General features: G+C 28.3%; 1 protein-coding gene across 2 annotated transcripts in view; it reads right to left on the reverse strand.

Moving 5' to 3' along the window:
* Positions 1 to 1,890: 1,890 nt before the first annotated feature.
* The window catches only part of LOC129974839 (twitchin-like), a 243,952-nt gene continuing 221,352 nt past the window's right edge, over positions 1,891 to 24,490 (reverse strand). For both annotated transcript variants that reach the window (XM_056087604.1, XM_056087605.1), the window contains 16 exons: positions 23,649 to 23,694; positions 23,451 to 23,531; positions 23,248 to 23,353; positions 22,271 to 22,388; positions 20,380 to 20,552; positions 18,901 to 18,946; positions 17,706 to 17,850; positions 16,570 to 16,747; positions 11,958 to 12,257; positions 10,427 to 10,569; positions 8,795 to 8,951; positions 7,035 to 7,160; positions 5,783 to 5,980; positions 4,241 to 4,357; positions 3,870 to 4,094; positions 1,891 to 3,315 (listed from right to left, as the gene is read on the reverse strand). In XM_056087604.1, the coding sequence (XP_055943579.1) occupies positions 3,904 to 4,094; positions 4,241 to 4,357; positions 5,783 to 5,980; positions 7,035 to 7,160; positions 8,795 to 8,951; positions 10,427 to 10,569; positions 11,958 to 12,257; positions 16,570 to 16,747; positions 17,706 to 17,850; positions 18,901 to 18,946; positions 20,380 to 20,552; positions 22,271 to 22,388; positions 23,248 to 23,353; positions 23,451 to 23,531; positions 23,649 to 23,694 (2,125 nt within the window). In that variant the 3' untranslated portion in view covers positions 1,891 to 3,315; positions 3,870 to 3,903. The remainder of the gene's footprint in view (positions 3,316 to 3,869; positions 4,095 to 4,240; positions 4,358 to 5,782; positions 5,981 to 7,034; positions 7,161 to 8,794; positions 8,952 to 10,426; positions 10,570 to 11,957; positions 12,258 to 16,569; positions 16,748 to 17,705; positions 17,851 to 18,900; positions 18,947 to 20,379; positions 20,553 to 22,270; positions 22,389 to 23,247; positions 23,354 to 23,450; positions 23,532 to 23,648; positions 23,695 to 24,490) is intronic.

A 24,490-nucleotide genomic window follows, 5' to 3' on the forward strand; every position in this document is an offset into this window, starting at 1 on the left:
TATGTGGAATTTTTTCCCATTTTTTTTAATAATAATTTTTGTATCACTGTCCCTAAATTTCCGTTGAAGACCACATTTCTGAGTAAATTATAATTTTTAAGTGCAGTTTGTATATTTTACGCGACATTTTTTTTTTATAATTCCAGCATTCTCGCCATAAAATTTCTTTTTATTTCCTAATTTTGCGATCAGATTACACAATTTTGAGGCCGTTTCTTTCCTGAATCCCCTCTTACGTTATATTCAAGCGTTTGCTTACAATTAAATATTCCGAATACATTCAAAGATGAAAATCAGCGAAACTAAGCTCCATGTACTTCTTATTACGGAAAAGTAATAACGAAAAAAGTATATATGCAAATTTTATTGACAGCCAATTAAGTATATGTAAGTTTCTGACATGCTGTTCGTAAAAAAATATACATATTTTTTCAATAATTACCGTTTTTTAATGTTTTTTTTTTATATTTGGAAACATTTAGCATATACGTAGAATAATAAATTTATGTGCTTTTTCAGCAATAAATTCCAGTAATTTTTATGAAAGCTCTATTTTGCAAGGTGTAAACAGACTAAAATGTCTTGTATGCAGGTATATAATAATAACACTTCTCTGATTCTAGAAAGATTATTATTTTTTTAATTCTAATATTTAATTTATACTTTTTCCTGATATTTCATTTACATCTTTTTTTCACATCGAAACTTTTAAATCTAAAAGAAAACCAACATAATTTGTTTGCTTTTTGGTTTCTATGGTGACTTAATGTTTAACGCACATTTTAAACTTACTTAGAATGATACAGCGAATCGATGTGATATCGAATCGACACTACACAAACTTTTGTGATTAATTACATCTCAATCATAGAAATTGCAAATTCGGGAATATTCTGTGGCGAAAAGAAAAGAAAGGGTACATTACGATTGAATGCTTTTTGGAACAACGCCCAGTGTAAGCTTTGCATTGTTTGGAATAACTGCTAGTTTTAAACAAGAATTTTTTGACATGGATTTGTGTGGCTCATTTTTATCAAAACTTTTTGTATAAAAGAGCTTTTACTGTTTGTGTAAGCAATAATAAACGGTCCGGTGAATCATGCCGATAACGTGTCGAGTTAAAATAGAAGGTTCTGTTCTGGTAATTTATATATGTTTATATACTGCACTGCTCATTTAAAGAATTTATTTGAGAGAAAAAAATAAGTTAATGGATATAAACTGTTCACATTTTAACATTAAAGCTGTAATGTCTAACTTAAATGCAGGAAACATAAACATCGTTGCCAATGCAGCTCCTTGCCTTCCTCATTTAGTAACGATAAAAGAAAACGTGACCGGATAGTATGGAAGAAGAACAGTCGCGAACCGGGTACTCGAGAGTGTACTGCATTTATGAAAGCATGTTTCGAAAAAGATTTTTTATTTAATGTGAAATCATGTGCTAAGTAATTTCGTAGTTATATAATATGCATACAAATAAATTCTCGTAAAAATTGCAATTTTATACTCTGATACATACAAATAAGACTATAAATGCTTTAATGAAAATTATGCTAATATATCAAAAGCCTGGAGTAGCAGAGTATCTAAATATAGAAAACAATAAGGGAAACTTTTGAGCTATTGCTCAGCTGCAACCATTAGTCATTCGTTTTACGCGAAAGGTCATTATCTCCAAGTATGTTATCAAGGGTTGCCTGTCCTCTTCCACTTGCAATTTTCGAGGGAAATTGAAAAAATACTGCTTCACGGTGCACTCATTAGGGGGAAAACCTAGAGAAGAATTTCACTGCCACAACTACTGAACCGATTTCGACAATTTTTATTTCATATGAAAGCTCATGACCAGTGATGTTAGTTTAATAAGCAAGGCATTCTACACAAAAATGGATTTTTAAAATAATTCTTTATTACAAACAAACTTTTAAACAGAATATCAAGCAAATGCATACATATTTATCGCAAGTGACATAAACATGTAATGTTGCAGATAAACATGTTTTTAAATAATAAATAAAATGCAACTCTCAAAGAGTTAACTTCCACCATGTTATCATCTAGAAACCGAGATTTCGAAAGTTCGTTTGATTTTTAGATGATGGTGGAAAAGTAATTCAAATGTGATGCTACAATAGCCTTTCTAGAAAACTCTTTGAAAGTTGAAATGAGGAACAAATTCTTGCGAATGCGTTCTTTTAAAACTAGATATTCCTTTGTTATCATGTCAGGAAAATAAAAATAAAAGACAGCAAGCATTTTTTTAAACATTTTTTTGTTTTGCTGTTCGGAAAGAACTTTAAATATCACACCAAAGAAACTGGAAATGAGAACTGATTCTTAACATTAATATAATGATTGTGACCATTGTAGGCTGAGTTTGTTTTATGACTGCTTAATATTATTAATATAGAAAATAAATTGTTTTGACTCTTTTATATTCTAGTTACATAGGATTTTAAATTGATTGATTTTTTTAATTTAGAGAATTTTATATTTATTATTTTCAATCACTATTTTTTAACAAGTTTCGAAAATATTTTCGTAATTCATTTTTGCAGTCGTTTATCCTTTAAAAAACCATTTCAACTAACGTAATATATTTTTTAAATAAATATTTATTTTATTTATATATTAAATTTAATATATAAATAAGATCCATCTTTTATTAATATATTAAATAATTGTGAAATTACCACTGAAAACAGAATTAATTTGCTATCGGTAACGAATTATATTTTATGATTTGTAGTCACAAGGACAACTTTAATAAAAACTTTGTTTAAATTTATGTACAAATAATTAAATCAATCAATAAAAAATAATTTTTTTAAAAACGAAGTTTTAATTAATATAAAATTATTGAACTCCGTTTTTATTGTTTTGGAATTAATAAATTTTTATTACAAAATAAGCTACAGTATTCATAGAACTACAAATCACAAATATCTTTCTCGGTGTGACATCTCTTCTTTCCAAACAACAAACAATTCTGTGCAAAAGTAAAACAAAAGCAGGGGAGAAGAGTTCAGTTTTCTAATATATACACATAATTTATATACATTTCATAGGCTAAAATGATTCGCAATTCGTATATATCTTCTTGTGTACATCAGTCCATAAAAATAGTTTGTACACATCTTACAAAAGAGTAGGGATGCAAGGACTTTTTTTTTCTTCATAAAGCGGTTGCATTTGTTTCAGTTCATTAAGTAGATACAAAAAGGATTATAGCAAAACACAGTTCATTTAATTTTGATAATTTTTTTCTTCTTTTTCTGATGGTGGAAAGTGGACTCTGGATTATAAATACACCTAAAAAATGAGAAATTTATTAGGGCAATGCTTTGAACACTCAAGTTAAATGCATTGTTTAAGTATTGCATCATATATATATTAAATTTTTAATATTTTTCTTCCTTCTTTTTTTGCATTTGTGCCTGCGACCTTATATTTGAAATTTATTTTACTGTCAATTGCGTACTGACTTACATCTGTAAGCCTTGTGGTATACTTGTTGGCACACAAGAAGTTTATACATAGAGAACAAAAAAAAAAAAAAAAAAAAAATCTTGCGTATTAATGGAATCATATGATAACAGCTGAAATTATACAATAATTGCCTTTTTTATTTCAATAAACAATATTTTTTAAAGTTACGCATATACAAAATACTTCTACAGCGTTTTACAATTTGTTTAATAGCTTGTTTTATCTACTTAATTCATAAATACAAGAGATTGCAAAAAAAAAAAAAAAAAAATCTTTACTAGCTTATCTAGGGGAAAGAAAAATTACATTTCATTCCGAAATAATCATAAAAAGAAAAAATATGACCAAAATTTAAGAGGGATAGTAAAATAATTTACCATTGTTTTATGTTGAGCATTTGTGAAAATTCGTTTATTCGTTGAAGACGATGAGAGAGACGGAAGCTTCGTTTTGACCACCCTGGTCAGTTGCCGTGAACACATACTGGCCCATATCAATTGTAGCGGCACTCGGGATAGTCAATGTGTATTTCGGACCTTCAGATGTCATTTTCATTCGAGTGTTCTTCGAGTCAATAACTTTACCATCCTTGGACCATTCCACTAAAATTGGAAAAATTAATAAAAGTTTATTTGGAGTTAGGAATGCTTTGGTAAATATCACATTTTATAGATCAGAAATCTTATCTCTATATATATTCCACTACCTAATTCAAAGAATCTGAATAAGAACTTTTGAGGGTTTTTACCTTTTCTAGCTTCCTTCTTTAGCACAGCTGTAAATACAGCAGGCTGTCCCTCATGAATAGCAAGAGAAACTGGATAAGTTGCAAACTCTGGGCGGCCTTTGGTTTTGTCCGTTGGCACTAAAAAAAAAGAGATTTTTTTTTTAGCTTAAAAAAGACAATCTGTATTCATCTTAAGTATTGTTACTACCTGATGCCATGCATAAACAGAAAAGGAAAGCTTTGTTACTTGATTTAAATAATTTCAAGAAAAATGCAAGCATTACTTTAGTTACGATGCCGGTAAAGTGAATGTTATTACTGTAAGATAGCACGAGCTGCAATCACTTATTGTAAATGGCTTGTATAACTAAGAATTTGAGTTTTACCATATAAAATAAATAAGTTTGTACATAACTTCTGATTATAAATTCATTTTATTGTTTTGTCGTTTTTATGGCCCATTGGAGCTTGGAAAAAAAAAACAGTTCTCGTATGTGAATGCTGCAGATTGCCTGCTAAGATACTCCTGATAAGAATACCTGCATTTCATAGTATTCCATATATATCTTAATTATGAATATAGCCTACTAAATAAAATTTAATGATGTTTTAGTTATATCATAATTTTGATAAATAAAAAGATTGTACGGTGATATGATTAGCACTAATGTAGAGAACATAAGTTTGAGAGCTCATAAAAATTGAATGACCTAAGTTTACATTTTTGGTCGAAAAGTAGAAAGAATTATGTAAACTAATTCAATGATATTTTAAAAAATATGTTTGATGGTTTGTGCATGGCTATCACATCGATAAACATTACTTCCTACTTTTTAAGATCAGTAGTTTAATTTCATCATTTTTATTTTAAAGCCAATATTATTCCAGAATATAAAACTAAAAAAGAAAAGAAAAGTTAACAAATTTAATAGTGATATTTAGCATCAATTTTACATTCCAGAATTTTTCCTTTCTTCCTTTTTGTATCGTTCTCCTTCTTATTGCTTTTAACATTCTTTTAGAATTTTAATGGTTCTTATATTCCTTTCCAGGTTTACCAACCAACATTTAATATGAGAAAAAAATATGATAGTTAATATTTTAAAAGCGGTGTTATTGTTCACATATTATTTTTTAATATATAATATGAGTACTATAATATGAGTTTCTAATTAGAATTACTTCAATTCATAGAAATGATAAAAAAATCTGCTGGTGTCCATTATTTCTTGAAAGCTGAAAAAATAGTTGATTTTCTTAAATATGTTAATTTAACACTATTGGTTTATTACATTCCATTGATAGAAAGAAAATGATCTTTACATTCCCTGGCTTTTAATATATTTAGCCAGAGAAATAGATTAAAAAATTAAACCTTTGTTAATTAATTGCTGAAAACTAAGTTTAGTTTTCAGTTCATAACCATCGAATTCAACATAATTTTCTCAAAATCCTGCAGCTAAGCACATAAACATTTTCCAAAAATTAAATTATTCGAGGTTCAGTTTTTACTGAACAAATAAAATCATTTGTACTGAAAATGACATTTTGCTTTGAACTTACCTTCTACTTCTAAGGTACAAGTGCTGAAGACTTCTCCACTGTCGTTGAAGGCGTCGCACGTGTAGGTGCCGGTATCCTCTGGGAATATCTCTGGTATGACGAGCTTATAGACGTCCCCTTCGTGTGCGTATTGGAAGTCTTCACTAGGCTTGATCTCTTTGTTATTGTGTAGCCAGACAACATCGAAGGCGGATTCACCTGAAAAGAAAATTTGGATTTCACTAATGCCTATAGCAAAAATAAAGAAAATGCGAATATATTCAGGGAAAATAAATCGTGGAATGTTTAATGAAATGAAATATAAGCAGAAATATGACGTGAGTTTCGATTTCGATAAAATTTAAAATGAACAAATTGTTGAAAATAAATAATAGTTGAAAAATATATAAGCAGTGAAAAAGTATGGGTTCAGCAGTTAAATTCAAGTCGTTCTTTTCCCAATAGTTTTAGATTCGCATTCGCAATAAACGAGGGCATTTACCCAATTAGCACAAGATCCCAACAACATTGTTAAAATCTTCACGATACTACCAGGCGTAATGTAGTATAACATCGTGAGATAGCGCACAATATCTTAAGTAAAAAAGTAAATTTTTTTTTTTGTTTTATAAAAACTTTTGTTTTGTTGATAGGTGAATAAGAATTGATAGAACAAATTTTTTTTCTTGAATAACAGAAAATATAGCTCTTTAATACATACTTAGAACTCACTTCTAACTGTCTAACTGATGTTATTACAATAAAGGAAGCATTCATTGTAAACAATCTTAAAGAGAAATTGCTTAAACGACTTATTATTAAACACAGAAAAAGAAATACTCGTTCAGTATTACTTATTCGTACTTGATAAAAAAGTATTTACGTTATACCCCGCAAAAAATGAGTATTTGCAAACTGTCTTGAATAAAAAAATAAGGTTAACAGTTATTTTTTTTTTTAATTTTCGGCAATTGGTAAACGGATTTTCGTAATTTAATTTTCATATTGAATCGCCCCCCCCCCCCTTCCCACTAACTGGGAAGTTTTTGTACTGTAATAATGAATAATCACTTAGAGTGATTTATTTCACTGCTATTTTATATATAATCATTTAATCCTTTATAACTAAGATTGATTTTGAGATGCATTTTGAATTTAAAATGACAGACTCACAGGAACAATTTAGTTCTCTATAGTTCTGAAATTTATGAAAATTTGTTTAAAATTTTAATGAAAAAAATAATTTATATAACGCATTTAAAAAAACCATTACCTTTAATTGTACACTGCAAAGTTACTGGATCTCCATCCTTAACAACTTTGCTCTGCAAATGTTCTACAATTTTGGGTGGCTTCGATCCAGCAGCCTTTTCATCAGAGCCTTTGGCCTTTGACTTTCCTGTGAAAAACAAAAATATTAGTGAACAAAAGAGTAAAGCATTTATTTAAAAAAATAAATACATTTGTAATATTTGGAAGAACACAGCTATTGTTTCAGCTTATTTTTAGAAAGAAAAGCAAGACAGAAACTCAGCCATCATTTAAAAAAAGATTTTCAATTTGTTTTATACCGTAATGGTTTGAAAGGTTTATATATGATTTTAAAATGAATTCGTTATAATTACAACATATCTCGTCAAAAAGTAATTTCTCTCTACCTCTCTCTGTCTCTTTTTTTGCAAACACAAGTATTTAGTTCAAAATTCGAGTCACATTTCATGTATTTATAAATATGTATTTTATAATTTAATATAACTCTGTTACATTTGATACTCGATAACAAATTTAAGTGATACTGCATCAACTTGATATTTTGTATCAAATATTAAATGAAACGGATTCAGAATATCAAGTAGTAGGTTTCAATTTTGGACATTATGGATATCAACTGGTAATTTCCACGGATTTTTTCGTTTCCAGCCGGATTATAATATATCAATCTGATACGAAGTATTAGATCAATAAAGTGCAGGTTATATCGTCAGTCTCGATGACGTTATCAACGTGCATGCTGCTTTTTTTTAAATCAATATATAAATCATTCCCACCAATTAATACCTATTACTCTGCGTAACGATGCACATACCACTAAAGAAACCGGCATTCTCTTGTTTAACTATATCAATAAACTTCTTTTTCCTCTTCTCATCACCCGCCAATCATTCCAAAGCCAAGACCAACACCTCTTCCAAAGAAATAAAATCCCAGTATCAACTTGCAACTGATACAACAAAACTGAGTATCAACCGAGCCCTACTCGATAATGTATAATTTGCTATTATATATTTTACAGATACAGGTAAAGGCTAGTTTGCTTGTGTACTGTCAGTCAATTAGACAATAAAGTACTTAAGATAATAGGTTTAAATTAAGTTAAGGCAACAGACAATGAATTTAAATATGTTATTCAATAAAACAGATTACTTTAGATATAATTCTATTTTTTTTATATCATGTTCCATTAGCTTGATGTTTTGATCTCGGCTTAGTCATTAATATGAAATGCTGTTTTTCTTTATGTTAGTAATATCCTTATGATGATATGAAGAATAAATTTATTTGCATCAGTGTCACCTTTCACCCGAACGGATTAAAAAATTAAGACGCTTGTTTTCAATAGAGCTCATGTGGCATCGAAAAGATCGTTAAAATAACAAATCTAAACTAAAAAACATATTTAAGATAAGATTTGCAAAAGCTGTTCAATAAGATGTTAGCACCACGAAAATATTTAGTATAATAAAAATCCTGATTGGTCATTAGCACTTTTAATTTTTTTAGATATACCGTTTGCATCGAACTTATAAGAAGGAGATATTACAACAGCAGTTAAAGAGTTAACATTCATTAGATAACTTATTAAAGCTAATACGGACTTTGTCCAAGACTGAAACATTCCACAGCCTAGATAAATAGAATCTCACACTGGCAACATTTTAAACCACAAATTACTTTCTATGTCTTACAAATAATAACAATTTTTGTCTTATAATAATAAAAGCTATATCAGATTACGGTTTTGAGGGTATATACCTGAAACTTGGAGTTTGCATTTTGTAGAAACCGTTCCCATAGAGTTAGTGGCCTTGCAAACGTAGTCGCCGGCATCTTCTGGATACACTTCCTCTATTGTGAGTGTGGCAATACCTTGTTTGTACTTCAAACTAATTTCTTTGGAAGAATGCAACACCTGAAAAGTTTTTAAAAACAGTAAGAGCGTGCAATTTATTTATTTCTTCTCAGAATTTCATAGATAACGAGGTGTGCAATACATAAGAAAACATTATATGTATATACATTTATATATCTAATATAAATTATTCAGATTATATTAAGGCAGGAAAAAAAGATGATTAAAATGCCATCAACTTGTAAAAAAATTGATGAAAAGAAAATTTTATGATTATTATCTTGAATATATTTACCAACAAAAGCTAAAACTATTTGATTTGAACAAAATATAGGTATTTAATTTATCAAAATGCTATATTACAAAGCATAAATGATTGTGAAACGGAAAATTAAAGAAAGGAATTTTTCACCCTATATTCTTGAAAAAATACAGATATTTTATTTGTCTTTAAAGTTGCGAGAAATATTTCAAATATAATGATAATCATCCAGTTTCAAAAATATGTTTTATAGCATGTAAAATCGAAATATTTAAAATAATTGAAAATGTCGTGATTTAATTACCACCTACGCATTTGATCTGAACACCTACGACTATATAGCTTTTGGCGCATGAATACTTTTCACATTAGTCTTTTTAAACCCTCTCCTCTTCATCATAGAATGATTGATACCCAAACAGAAAATTTTCTAAATACATATTACGTTCAGCTATTAGTTGTAATTTACATTCAATTAATAATGTCCAGGATATTTTTACTTTCTGGTATCCGAAACATACCAAAAGAAAATACTATGAGCATTCGAAAATTTCGACCTCAAGATTTTGATTAATTCTTAACTTTAAAATCTCTTTAATTATGAAAGAGGAGTAAAAAGTTTTTTTAAAGTTATATCTGTCACATGTCTATATGTATGCAGGCATGATAACTAAAAAATAAACGATAGATGAACGAGGTTTGACAATTAATCTTTAAACTGAAATTGCAAATTTGCATCTAATTTCAGACCAAATACCTCTGTTGAGGAAACTTGCTATTTTCTTATTCACGTGAATGCGAATAAGATAAATAGAAAAATGGAAATTAGTATAAGATCTTAAAATCCAAATTCACATTCGAATCAAATCGATATTTAGGAGCAAATCCTTTAAGCAGAAAAGGAATTTTTTTTAAAAAATACACCTCGATTTTTCTTCAGTTTACTTTGATCGAATATAAAATAAGACATAACCTTCACTACTTTTTCTGAAATATTTCTTGCTTCTAAGTTAAATGTTTAATATAATCAATTTTTTTTAAAAAGGAGATCGACGTTTCAGATTAAAGGGTATCTAGTACAGTGCATTCAGACTAACTAACCAGAAACAACTTTTCTAATACTTTTTAATCTATGTCTCTGGTTTGAAGTTTATGACAGAAAATCTTTATTTTATTAATGCAAAGATTGAAGAATCAAGTCCCATTCTTAAAACTTCAGATACTTTGAAACACTACAATGCATAATTCTTTCGTTCCTATCTCATAAACCAACCTTTCCGTTCTTTGTCCATTCTATTTGAGGCTCTGGATCACCAGAGACAGTGCACTTCAATGTCACTTGTTCTCCGTCCTGGACAGTTCTGTCTCCAAGAGACTGGAGGAATTTGGGTGGTGTCATTGGTTTGTCCTCGGGAACTGCAAATAATTTAAAATAAAGCATTTAAGAACCCTTCTTTGAACATATAATGCACATACTGCTTTGTTATTTACACTTTTTGTTCTGTTAGCTGTGAGTCGCAGGAAAATTATTACCTTAATTATTAGAGTTACATAACCTCATTTTTTAAAACAGTACATTTAATATTCTGTTTATAAGCAACACTAGGGCTGTTATGTGAGAGCAAGAGTACAGAGATATGCAAGAATTCTGAACGAATATTAAATGTGAGACAAACGATTGTTAAAAAACATAAGATTTCTTGAAAAACACCAAAGTGATTTATAAAGGTCACTATTAAAATTGCAGATTTTTTTGGTGAAGGATGTTTTTAATGGCTTATTACGTAAAATAAAATAGACTTTGTCAATGATCCTTTGAACAAAAGATAGTTTAAAGTAGAATGAAAGTAGATTCAAGTAGATTAAAGTAGATTGATACTTTGGAGAAAAGCCGAGCAGGTTTTCTTGTTGAGTTATGAAATACTATAACATATCCAGTTGTACAGAATATGCATTAACAAACAACGAAGCTCGGAGTTTTCTCTTGCTCGTCAAGTACTCTGTATCTTCGAAGGAGGTAATCGTCAGATTCCACTACCCCTCATAGGAAGCAATTTTATTACAAATATTTTTTTACTTTTGTTTTGCAATTCGAATTGCCATTAATAATAATACAAAAATAGTTAAACATGAAAAATAATAAAATTAAACTTTTATCCTTAACATGAATCATTATTGGAAAAGCAGACTTCAAAAAAGCAACCGATATATTTTCTTAATTCTGAAAATAGTCTGAAAAAGATTGAAATTTATGTTTAAAATATTCTGTTCACATGAAAAAATATGTCAAATGTTATAAATTACAAATGCCACTTTACAATGTTTTAAGTTAAAAATTAGATTACATTGTCGAAAGGCTAAAAATAATAGATCGTATTCATTTTTCTTTTTTTTTACGGGTTTTGGGGATTGGCAGAAAATAAAAGAAATGCATAATAAAATGAATAGAACGGAATGAATTATATATCTATCAAAATTTGAAACTTAAAAATATTTTGTTGAAGAAGCTTTTATGTGCAAGTTAAATAACATATTTAATTACAACTTTTAGAGACCATTAATTCTTGCGAATCAGTTGGTCACTACAGGTGACTACTGTAAAAATAAATTGATCAATTATTAAAAGAGTGGCCTTATAATTTACACTGGTTGGTGTTGTAAAATGCATAATTCCACCATTGAATCATATCATCAGTATAATATGCATTACGTTAAGAATTCTTGGAAAGCAGATTACCCATAAATTTCAGATTAAATGGGTTTTAATTCTAATAATATTTTACAACCTTATGAAACAAACTTACTCTGTAACTCTTTCGTAGCAGTTCGGGACCTGGCCAGTCCTGAAGTGCCATCTCCTTTGTCTTTCTTGCCATAAGGCTTCTGTGCTCTTTTAGCAGCCTCTGGAGCCGACAGGCGCGACGCAGCGGCTGAGAGGGTGGATGACACAGGGTCAGCTACTTTCGGTTGTGGTCTGGGAGCGGAAGATTTGACTGACCCATAAGGTGTAATGAAAGGCGACTTTATACTGTCCCTGTAAAAGGTAGGTGTGGCAACTCTAGGTGTGACGACTGGAGACTGCACCCTTGATGGACCTCTTCGATCTGAAAAGTAACAAGGGATTGAGATAAATAAACTAAGGAAAAAAAATGGGAGAAAAGGGATGATGGGTAATAATTATATTATAGAAGGTATTAAACAATATATATGTTGATAAAATCCTTCAATCTCTGAAAGTTTGGTTTAGGTAGATTAAAATGTATGTGAAATCCAGAATTCTTTAGATACTAATTATTTTTTCGCTAAAATGATCAAACATTTGAAGAAAAATGATTTAAGAAATAAAGAGATATGGTCTCAAAAAATATATCATTTATCTATCATTAAATGTATTTTAAAATTATAAAAAAATAATATTCTATTGATTTTCAAGAAAATAAAGAATTAAACCTGTTTATTCTTTATTGCACAAGTAAAGTAGTCATATAATAGAATCAGTGCATAAACGCAGCATTCGTAGAAGTTTTCTTGCAAAATTCTTATCTCATTTTGCTGCATATTCGTTGTTTGCAATTGATTTTATTATTTAACTAGCCGCCTTTGGCGACCAGCCGGTTCGCCAATCTTAATGTTCGTTTAAATTTTAATAATTAAATAGGTTGAACCGGAGTTTAACCCCCTTCTTCGCCAAGTTGCGATAACGCACCAAAGCTGGCAATCTTTATTATGCACTATAATTGAACATCTGCTGCTTTGCTTTTGAACATTTCGCAAGGCCGTTGTTTGCGATTTTTAAAAATTTCGCCAAGCAGGGGATAAAACTCCGGTCGTACCATTAAATATTTTACGCAATCCCAACTTTAATAGATTCTTCAGCAAAATATTTTAAAACTTCAAATTTTGATAGTCATATAATTCACTCATAATATTATAAAGGCCTTCAGTTATAGCGTGATATGTATCTCTCTAATTTTCTGTTACCCCTCGTAGAAATTATGCTTTAAATTAAAGTGTAAATGATTAATCTGCAATTAATATAATAATATTTTTTACTGAAACAAAGCATTTTTTTTTAATAATATGATTACTGATAATAGAGTCACTGAGCGTTTAAACTTTATGGTCACTAAAGAATATCTTTCTTAATTTATGTAATATCTCAAGAATTTGTCAACAAAAAGTTCTCAGATTCATCATGAACAGATCGATTCATTAACAATGTTTCATTTTAAATGCATCAAACACTAAGAAAATAAAATGAATCGCTTAAAATAATCGGTCGAAAACAGGTTTAAAAAAAACTACTTAAAAAACGATGTACTTAAAACTATAAGCATATATAAAAATATATATAACTAACATAAATACATTTTACTTACAAAAGCATGCAACTAACCTAAAAATAATTTAAATCGTCCGTTGGTTGTCATGCCAACAATCAGAACAATGCGCATGCGTGGATTTTCTTCACCAGTTACGTTAACGCAAATGCGTAAATTTTCCTACGCCAGTTGGGGTAACGCTATGCAGATTAGACATGTTTAATTTCCTTTATTCTGTGTTATTTTAATTCAAAAGTACTTCAGAATGAATCTGAAACATGGATTAATTAACAATGTTTCATTTTAAATGCATAAAACATTAAGAAAATAAACAGAATCGTTTGAAATAATCCGTCGAAAAATGTTAACCCTAACCTCATTACTGTTGGGAGAAAAAAACAATGAAGCCTTTCTCGTTTGGCGGTGGGGATAATGGAAGATTTTTTTGGCGGAAAAGTTGGCGGTGGGGAAAATGGAAGATTTTTTTGGCGGGAAAGTTAGTTTTTAATTAATAATTAAAATTCTAATTAAAATTTCAAAAAAAAGGGACCCCAGGTGCACATTCCCGACCTCTAAGGTATACATGTACCAAATTTGATAGCTGTATGTCAAATGACCTGGCCTGTAGAGCGCCAACACACACACACACATTGAGCTTTATTATAAGTACTAGCCGCCTTTGGCGACCAGCCGGTTCGCCAATCTTAATGTTCGTTAAAATTTTAATAATTAAATATTTTATGCAATTTCTACTTTAATAGCTTCTTCATCAAAATATTTTAAAACTTCAAATTTTGATTATCATATAATTCATTCATAATATTATAAAGGCCTTCAGTCATAACGTAATATGTATCTCTCTCATTTTCTGTTAGCACCCGTAGAATTTATGCTTTAAATTACAGTGGAAAGAATTTATCTTCAATTAATATAATAATATTTTTTACTGAAACAAAGCATTTTTTTTTATAATCTGATTATTGAAAATAGAGTCACTCAGCGTTTAAACTTTATGGGCACTAAAGAATATCTTTTTTTAATTTATGTAATATCTCAAGAGTTGGTCAACAAAATTTTCTTAGATTCATTATGAGCAGATCGATTAATTAACAATGTTTAAATTTAAATGCATCAAACACTAAGAAAATAAAACGAATCGTTTAAAATAAACGGTTGAAAACAGGTTTTAAAAAAACTACTTAAAAAACGATGTACTTAAAACTATAAGCATATACAAAAAATATATAACTAACATAAATACAATTTACTTACAAACAAAAGCATGCAACTAACCCAAAAATAATTTAAATCATCCATTGATAACGTTGTCATGGCAACAATCAGAACAGAATGCGCATGCGTGAATTTTCTTCGCCGGTTACGTAACGCAAATACGTGATTTTTTCTACGCCAGTTGGGGTAACGCTATGCGGATTAGACATTTTTAATTTCCTTTATTCTGTTTTATTTTAATTCAAAAGTACTTCAGAATGAATCTGAAAGATTGATTCATTAACAATGTTTAATTTTAAATGCATTAAACATTAAGAAAATAAACAGAACCGATTGAAATAATCCGCCGAAAAATTTTAACCCTAGCCTCATTACTGTTGGGAGAAAAAAAAAAAACTGAAGCCTTTCTCGTTTGGCGGTGGGGATAATGGAAGATTTTTTTGGCGGAAAAGTTGGCGGTGGGGAAAATGGAAGATTTTTTTGGCGGGAAAGTTAGTTTTTAATTAATAATTAAAATTCTAATTAAAAATTCGAAAAAAGAAACCCCAGGTGCACATTTCCAACTTCCAAGGTATACATGTACCAAATTTGGTAGCTGTATGTCAAACGGTCTGGCCTGTAGAGCGCCAACACACACACACACACACACACACATTGAGCTTTATTATAAGTATAGATAGATATATATTGCTTTTATTTGTATTAAAAGAATTATATAGTTCAAAATTCGTTTCGAGAAGAAATGCATCCTAATTCCAGAAAAATAAAAATATATGTTTTCCAGTAGTAAACTGAAAATCATAAAATCAATAATTTAATAATGAATGTCATAAGATTTGAAGCAAATATAAGTAGATTAATGTGTTAATAAGACAGATAATTTCTCCATATATTCTTAAAAAATTATTAAAAACTTACTGCATAATCTATTATGATTGATTCTACATCTTAATAAATAATATCTCAGCAAAATTATGTTCATATATTTTGTAATAAAACAATGATTCCTGGATGATATGGTTGAATTTACTTTTCTCGATAAAAGATAAACTTATTGATTTAAATATCATAAATTATTCTTAACAAAACTGATCTTAAGTCTGAAATCTTCAAAAAGTATTTTTAAATATTGGAAATAGCAAGAACATTCTTATTAAGATATGAATTTCCAAGCTGAAAAATGACGACTGAATTTTCCTATTTTATTAATGTAAGAAGTTATTAAGTTGTCCATGTATGAAATCAAAGCCATTTCGGGCTTGAATTTTAATCATTTTTTATGAATAAATTTGACATATATCAAATAAATTTTTGAAGAAAAATTATTATTCATAGTATTTATGGTTCATTTCCAGGTTCTGATGTTATTTAAATTCTTGCAGTTAATAGCAGAATTTGAAAATAAAATATATTTGATAAGATACTTGCATTGAAAAATCTTGGTAAAAATTCAGTTAATAAGCAACCATTTATAGTCTTTAAAAAGAGAACATTTAGTTTTTAGTTGGAATACATATTATTTTTTTAAGAACTGATATAACTTACAAACATTTGTTATTTATTTGCTGCTCATTTCATGCATATTTAAAGAATATCCATTTTTAAATTATTCTTAAAATTAAATTAAAATTATAATAATATTTTCATTGATTAGTATTAGATTATATCCATACATTAATAAAATTTTATATAATAAATTTGCTATAATTTTAAATTAATTGGAACTTGAAATCATACACTCAATAATATGAACATATTTCATGCACAAATACAAAAATATCCGATAAAAGAATTAGATATAGATGCAAATTCTATTTGCAAAATAAAAAAAAATCTTCCAATTATTTATTTGTCTATTTACCTTCAACTTTAATTGTACAAGACGTTCGGTCTTCTCCTAATTCGTTCGTTGCTGTACAAACAAAAGTTCCTGCATCGTCTAAAGTACACGATGGAATTTCAAGGGCAACGACTCCATCATTGAATGATGTACTGTACATGTGTTTTCCAACTTCTCGTCCATCTTTGAACCATCGGATCTAAAGGAATAAAAATAATTTTATAGAAGTGTTCTTTCTAAATATATAAGTAACATTTTTATACTTCTGAGAGTGTCTGATGGAAATCTTACTTTTTAATATCAAATTGCAATATGCAAAAACTTATTTACAAAAAAATATGGAAAACCTTGCAGCATTGATCTAATTAAGTCAAATGGTTTTTTGTTTTTTTTTTTGGCGCAAGATTTATTATGTCCAAAATAGTGAGCGAAATTAAAAGATAAAATTGAGTCAAGACAAAAGTATACTATTATCATGCCATTGTAACAGATAGCAAAAAGTTTTCAGTGAATAATGCTTAAAATTAGAAAGTAGAACTAGAGGTTTTAAAAAATAGGAGAAAGATAAACATAAGAATTTTTCTAATTCAGATAATGAATTTATAAAAGTGCAATCGTTGAAAATTAAAATTGGAGTCTTCTTACAGTATACTTTATTGTAAATTAATAAACTACAAATACAATTGATTATTGATAAATTATGAAATTGGAATAAGTGTGTTAGTGCTTACTCTCCAAGAAGTAATATGTAAATCTATTATGATCTACATGTAAAAGAACATTGGATATCTGTTAGTAGAGCGAGCAAAATTAGTATCCAATGTTTGATTGTGATAACTTGTTTCTCTTTTCTAAGTTCCGTTACTTTTACCATTTAAAATGGTTTTTTACATCATTAATAGCAATAATTGTTGTTATAGAAATCCTTCATGATTTTCCAGTCTAGTGAGCCAGCTCATTACCAACAATTCCAACGTTTGATGGTATGGAACAAAAAATATTGTAAAATTCTGATAAATAAGATTTAAAAAAAAAAGATCTAAACTTTAAAACAAGAAGACGGTTATAATCATGACAAGATTTGAGAGATTTTTAAAAAACAGAGAATCTAATCCAAAATAAAAGAAATTCTTTAACTATAGAAGAAATAATCGTACCTCAGGTACCGGCTTTCCTTCTAAACAACACAAAAGCTTGACGCCGATTCCAACTTGAATAATACGTGGTCGCAGCAAGAAAGTAAACAATGGAGGACAGTCCTTTGGTTCTGGAGGAAGAATAGGTTGAAGTTCCTGCCTTCTCCTGTTATTGAATCATAAAAAGCGTGAGTCATACGCAAGCACTCAATAAAAATTTAATAAAAATTGTTCACATCTTTTTAAATTATTAATTGTTTAAAATCTTTTCATAATAAAAACGAGAATAAAACCCCCCACTGTTTAACACGAATGAAAAGATTACAAATCAGCTATCAAAAGGATGTAATTCGCTTGAATAATATTTGCTCTATAGCACAATTTATACAGTAATTGTGAGAAAGTATGTTATAAAGCAAGCATTAACTAAGAAAAACAATTTACACGAGCTGATGATAATTTGATTAGAAAAATAAAAAGAATGTAGAAAGGAATGATGATTCGTTTTTAAGAACTAATGTGTTTTCAAGAATCAAATTCTTAAAAATAGTTTAATATCTATACATCTTTAACACGCCACGCTTTTAAGATCTGAATAAATATTTATATTCTAAAGATTAAATACTTTATAAGAAGCTAAATATTGTCTAATACCGAAACCTCTAAAATTTTAAAATATTAAATAAAAATATATCTATAACAATTTCAATTTGTCCGCATTTTAAAAGTAATTACCTTCTCATCATACAAACTCAAGCTTATCTTTAATTTTTCTTATTTTCTCACACTTAATTTTACATCTGCCAACCCAAAATATTATTTCAGTTAAATTCCTTTCTGATCTCTTTCATACTCTTATCTTTTTTCTGCTTTCTACCATCCTATTCAGTTCGCACCACTGCCTAGTCATGATTTAAACAAAGACTCAATTTTCTCTGTCAACATTATGAATAAATAAATATTCATTATGTTCACGCCTGCATTCCTTTACCAAAAAAATACTTTACATATATGTGTATACTATTTATACTTATTAAAAATGTTTGATTATATTCATAATCAAACATTTTTAATACAAACTGTGATCGTAAATGAATATCATATTTCAAATTATCAAATTTAATTTAACTTTTACATCCTGCATGACCATTACACACCCTTTTTTGTATTCTGTATTAATTTAAAAAAAAATAATTATAATGTATAAGAAACTTACCTAACCGGCTCATCAAGAGTGATCTTTGGAATGTCAATTGGAACAGCTGAAATTAACAATAAATTATATATGAATTCATATATTAAAAATAAATAACACCTACATTAAATATTATTTCAAACACAAACATTTTTTGAATACCAATTTATTATTGCTGTTATTAAAAGAATAAAAAATGCAATTAATCTCTTCTTGAAACTACTCAGATCAAAGTATAAGTAACTTTATTTGAGAGTTAACGAATAAAACTAAAAAAATTAGGATGAGATACTCCCATTCTCGATATATTTTTTAGGTGCAAAATGAAAAATAAAATCATATTGAAGCACATTACAGGAAACATAAAATATCCTGTATAACATAAGCAATGTAGCTTTCTAATCCTATTTAAGTATTTTATGTAACAAAGCTAATCTTAGAGACATGGTAGTAAGCATATCTATTGACACCCTAAAATTTCAGGAAATAGAATTTGTTTGATTTCGAAAATATTCTGTTAATAATTCTGTCAGAGTGAAACAAGCTTCCAACGTCTGAAAATAAAAATTTTCAGGAGTTTAAAGGCAAAGTAGAAGGTTATTAGAGTCAGTAGTCTGAGTTTTTATAATTTTCTGAAGAAATAGAAAACTAATACTTAACGCATATTGAGAATATATTTTCTAAATTAATTTTTAATGCTCATTGAGAATGTAGTATTTTATAAACTAATTTTTAACACACAATAAGGATGTAGTATTTTCTAAACTAATTTTGAATGAACATTGAGGATTCTTTTCAGTCCTTGAAAATATTTCGGAAAAACAGATTCAGCCCTTTTTCCACATTCAGATCATGAATATAGGAATTCCGTTTAATCATAGGTTTCATTTTTAATTTCAAGATTTTTGGCCTGATAAGTAAGATAGTTTATGTAGTATTTTTAGAGTCTGATAAATAAGTTACTCAATTTAAATACAATCTTTTAAATTAGATACATCTTTTAATATTAAGATTTTTGCTATATTTTCTTGGATCCAGTAATGCAACAGAACATTTTTTCTACAGATATATGCTTTCTCAAATTATGGAAAAATTCTGAAGGTACATTCTTTTAATATTAGTTATTACATTATATATAGATTTCTTTTATGTAACATATTGAAATTGATTTAATGTTGTTTATTAAAATACACATTTTTTTAGGTAGAATTTACAATACTAAGCTGGAAATCCATAATATTCTATACTTAACCATGCGTGAAAGTTATGCTTAATAATTATAATTAGATGCATTGCAATTCTACACTTAATCCATGTTCAAGTCCCGCTTTGAGTTACTAAGTTAAAGGATTGGCCTTAATCTTATGAGATACGTTTAGAGTTTCACCGTATTATTTCAAAAGAAATTAAAGTTTCGCTTAAAAAAATAGGTAAAATTTAGAAAAAATGTAGACTCGAAATAACGATTATAAGGAAAAAAAACTTAATTTGGCGACTTACATTGTACATTGAGGAAAACAGGTTCTTCTCTAGATCCGTAGTGGTTCTCTGCCCTGATGATGTACTCTCCTCTATCGTCCAATTTGCATCTGTTTATCACGAAGTAATAATCGTGACCCTCGTAACGTTTCATATATTTAACACTCTGTCTAAGCTCTGAGTTGTCACGATACCTAAAGGGATAAATTAACATAAATTTATGAAATGAATAGAAACATTGAATCTAATACATAAATTGAGTGACGGGTGATTTAATACAGAAATTGGGTTAGATTAACGTCCCGTTTTACGCAATACGAGGGCTATTTGATGACGGACATTGTAATTTTTAACCGCGGTCAGATGAAAAAGACGACACCTGAGCTGGATCCCCCTCTTCAAACTTCCACACCACAACAGTGGGAGAACGTTTGGCCCCGATGGATTTAATGTGCACCAGACTCGCTTAAATAACGGTTCTTCGTGGAATCGGGTATCGAACCTGAAACCCTCCGGTTTCGAATTCGAGACTTTACCACTAGTTCACCGCGGCCACTTGATGGGGGGGAGGGAGAGGAGGGGGAGAGACAGCTCTAAAATTGTTCCAGTTAAAAAAATTGCCATTATGGCAAAATATTTTAATATTTATATTGATCTATTATTATTATATCTTAATTTATTTGGAAAATATTTATAGTCGCAAAATAATTAGGAAAAAAAATGTTATTCTTCTAGATATTACAAACATCAAATTACAGAGATTTTATACTTCATGTTACTTTTTAAATCTATCCTTCTCGACCTTGAGGCGTATATGATAGAAAAGTTTAATGTGAAATTAACATTTTCATTTGCAAGGTTAGAAACACTTGCAAGATGAATTCGGCAATAAAATATGTAATGTCTATTCTTTTTAATCCCGAAATAGTAGTTTTTTTTATATTTAAAATTATACTATGTTAAATGTTTTACTAAATTTGGTAAATATCACTTAGGAATAGTATAACATTTAGAGCACTTTCCCTACTACAAGTATATATCTGTCTCTAACAGTTTAGACATTAGCTATTAGCTGCGATTAGAGAAGACATCCTATAAAGATTTTTTGAAATCTTTATCATGATAAGACAGATATTGTATAGTACCATTGTATAGATATTGTATAGTAAAATGAAAATGAAACATAATTTTATTTCCAGATAAGACAATTTTAAACTAAATGCAACTTCATTATTTAGTATTGCAACTTTTGCATCTTCTACATTGTAATTCAGATTTGTTAGTAATAACATTTTATGGGTTTTTTTTTCTCATTTAAAATGAAACTACGATAAATATTGTACTAAATTTGACAAATATCACTTAATATGTGATATTTGTGAAATTTACATATTAAGTACTGTGTAACAACTTACAGTTAATAATTTCTCAAAAAATATAATTCTTCACATAATTTAGAGCACTTTTCCAACTACAAGTGTATATCTATCTCTAATAGTTTAGGCATTAGATATTAGCCATGATTAGAGTGGACATCCTATAAAGGTTTTTGAAAATGCTTTATCATAATAAGATGCATATTGTATAGTACCATCTTTAAAATGAAAAAAAAATCATTTTCAGATTAGACAATTTTAAATTAATTGCAACTTATTATTCAATATTGTAATTTTAGTATATTCTACATGGTTATTCAGATTTGTTAAGAATATGGCTTAGTCAACAATTACTACAATAAATATATGTAGATAAGAAACACAACGATGCAGAAATATTAAAGAATTAAATTTGGCTATCCGCAAAATTAGAATATCATTAATATGGATATGTAGGATTGAGATTTTGGATAAAATAAAAATGTTGCATCATGCACATCTCATTATATTTTTTATTTTGTATTCAGAATGCATACCATGACACCGTGGGAGGAGCTGGTGCTGTCACTCTGCAGAAGAATTTGGCACTCTGTCCCTCGTAACAGAATGTACTCTGTGGACGAATCACGAATCTGGGTGCCGCCTGGAGACGATCTGAAAAAATTGTCACATTAATTATTTTTTTTCCTTGACCTTAAAAAAATTTCTTTCTATTTTATAAAATGAAATGAATTCATAAAACACAAGCAAACAGAAATTATAGTGGTAACATATGTGTTCAGAGTTTTATTTAAAACATTATTATTATTATTATTATTACTTTAGAGAAATTTTTCTTTCATCTTGCAAAATGAATTAGAAATCAATCTATAAAGAGTGAGGAAATAAAATTAATTAAAAAATTGCAATTTAACTTATTTCTCTGTAATATTACTACACTTTTAAAAATTTCTTTTCCTTGACATCAAAGAAATTTTCCTTCTATCTTGTAAAATGAGACAGAAATGAGTGCCTAAAATAATACAAGAAAATAAAATTGTTACAATATCCATAATGTTCCTGAATTTTCAAAATTTTCTAAATATATCCATAGAAATTTTTTATACCCGTGATTAAGCGATTAAAGGTGCTGACAAATATTTACTCTCCATTCGATATAATTATCAATTCTATCTCATTGTTACATAGCTTCTGACATACAGAGTCTTAGCAAAAAATAGTTTAACAGTGTAGTGAAACTTTACTATTTAGAAATTATAGAATTTTAGAACTGAAATCATTCGTTAAAATATTTGAAAAGCAAGAAACAAGGAACTGTGAATGAAGCCTCTTTTTTATCAAAAAAAGATAAAATGATTGGATTAGTATCACATTTTGGACGCGTGCGGTCAAATCCAAAATAATACGGGTTCTGCTCTAACCGAAGTAATAAAGGAGGCTTTGAAGGCAGTGCTTTTTAAAAATTTGATATAAGCAAGATTCTTAGTAGAAAAAAGAAAAGAAAATAGCTTACCAAAATAGAAATCATGTATTTTATATTTTTCTTGATGTAATTTTCGTAGAGAACTGTAATTAGCGATATGGCCAAAAGGAAGTAAGCAGTTCTTCCAAGAATCAGCCTGAAATCACAAGACATTAAATTGTACATTTCCTTCAAAAATAAGAAGTTATTCTGTTTATATCAAAATATTTAAAACTTAAACAAAATTAACTTACGTATTTGTCTCGAATATCATCACGGAATTTAACATATCTTCTGTTTGGAATGCGAATTCTTGTATCATGACTGAGATCACCCTGAGAAACGAAAATGGCATACATTTTAGTAAGAAATTCTCCGGGACAAAATTTAGACAAATGATTTTTTTTATTAAAATGTATTTAGTTAGAATAAAATTAATTTATGTGCCTTACCTTCAACCAAGGATGTTCTAGACATTCGTGGGCTGTCATTCGTTTACTGCAAGAAAAATGTAGAATTATATTAAAAATCAGGAAAAAAAATGTTTATACACATTACAACATCATTTATAATGAAATTGCCTATTTCAATTCTTATTTCTATAACTATCATATACAATAGAGCCTCAACATTGATATCTTTTTATTTAAATCGAAGTGGATTCATGGAATTATTTGATATATTTAATCTATGATTAGTGTTTTTCTAATATGGGAGCAATTATTTTTTATCATAAATATGACATAAATGTTATTTTCCGAGCAATTAGAAGAATGTAAGAGGAATCAAAATTAATTAAAGGAATTAAAATAGTAGTAGTAATTAATTAGGAATTAAAATAGTAGTAGAAGAAAATGCGACATATAATACTTTTTAGTAAAAGAAAAAGGATAAAATTTGGTTCATTTAATCAAGTACATTTAAATTTACATTCATTTAGATATTATATGAATATAAAAGCCTTTTCTTAAAAAATGAAAATTAATTTACATTAATATTACATTTATATTAAATTAAACAATAAGACCTGTAATAGGTAATTAAAGACATTAAATGCATTTCGTTCATTTCAGTTCTTCATCGCGCATTATATATTTAAAATATTACAGTTTAAAAAAACATGGAAATTATTTTTTAGAAAGATAAAAATGATGAAAAGTAACAATGAAATATTTTTAAATTTATATGTATATAAAACTTTTCAGTCTTGTAATGAATATTGTTTAAAAACTGTGTCACCGCAAAAATTATAAATAATTGTATTATTTGTTTTGAAAAATTACAAATAAAAATA

Source organism: Argiope bruennichi, chromosome 7 (assembly GCF_947563725.1).
Source record: "Argiope bruennichi chromosome 7, qqArgBrue1.1, whole genome shotgun sequence".
NCBI lineage: Eukaryota > Metazoa > Arthropoda > Arachnida > Araneae > Araneidae > Argiope > Argiope bruennichi.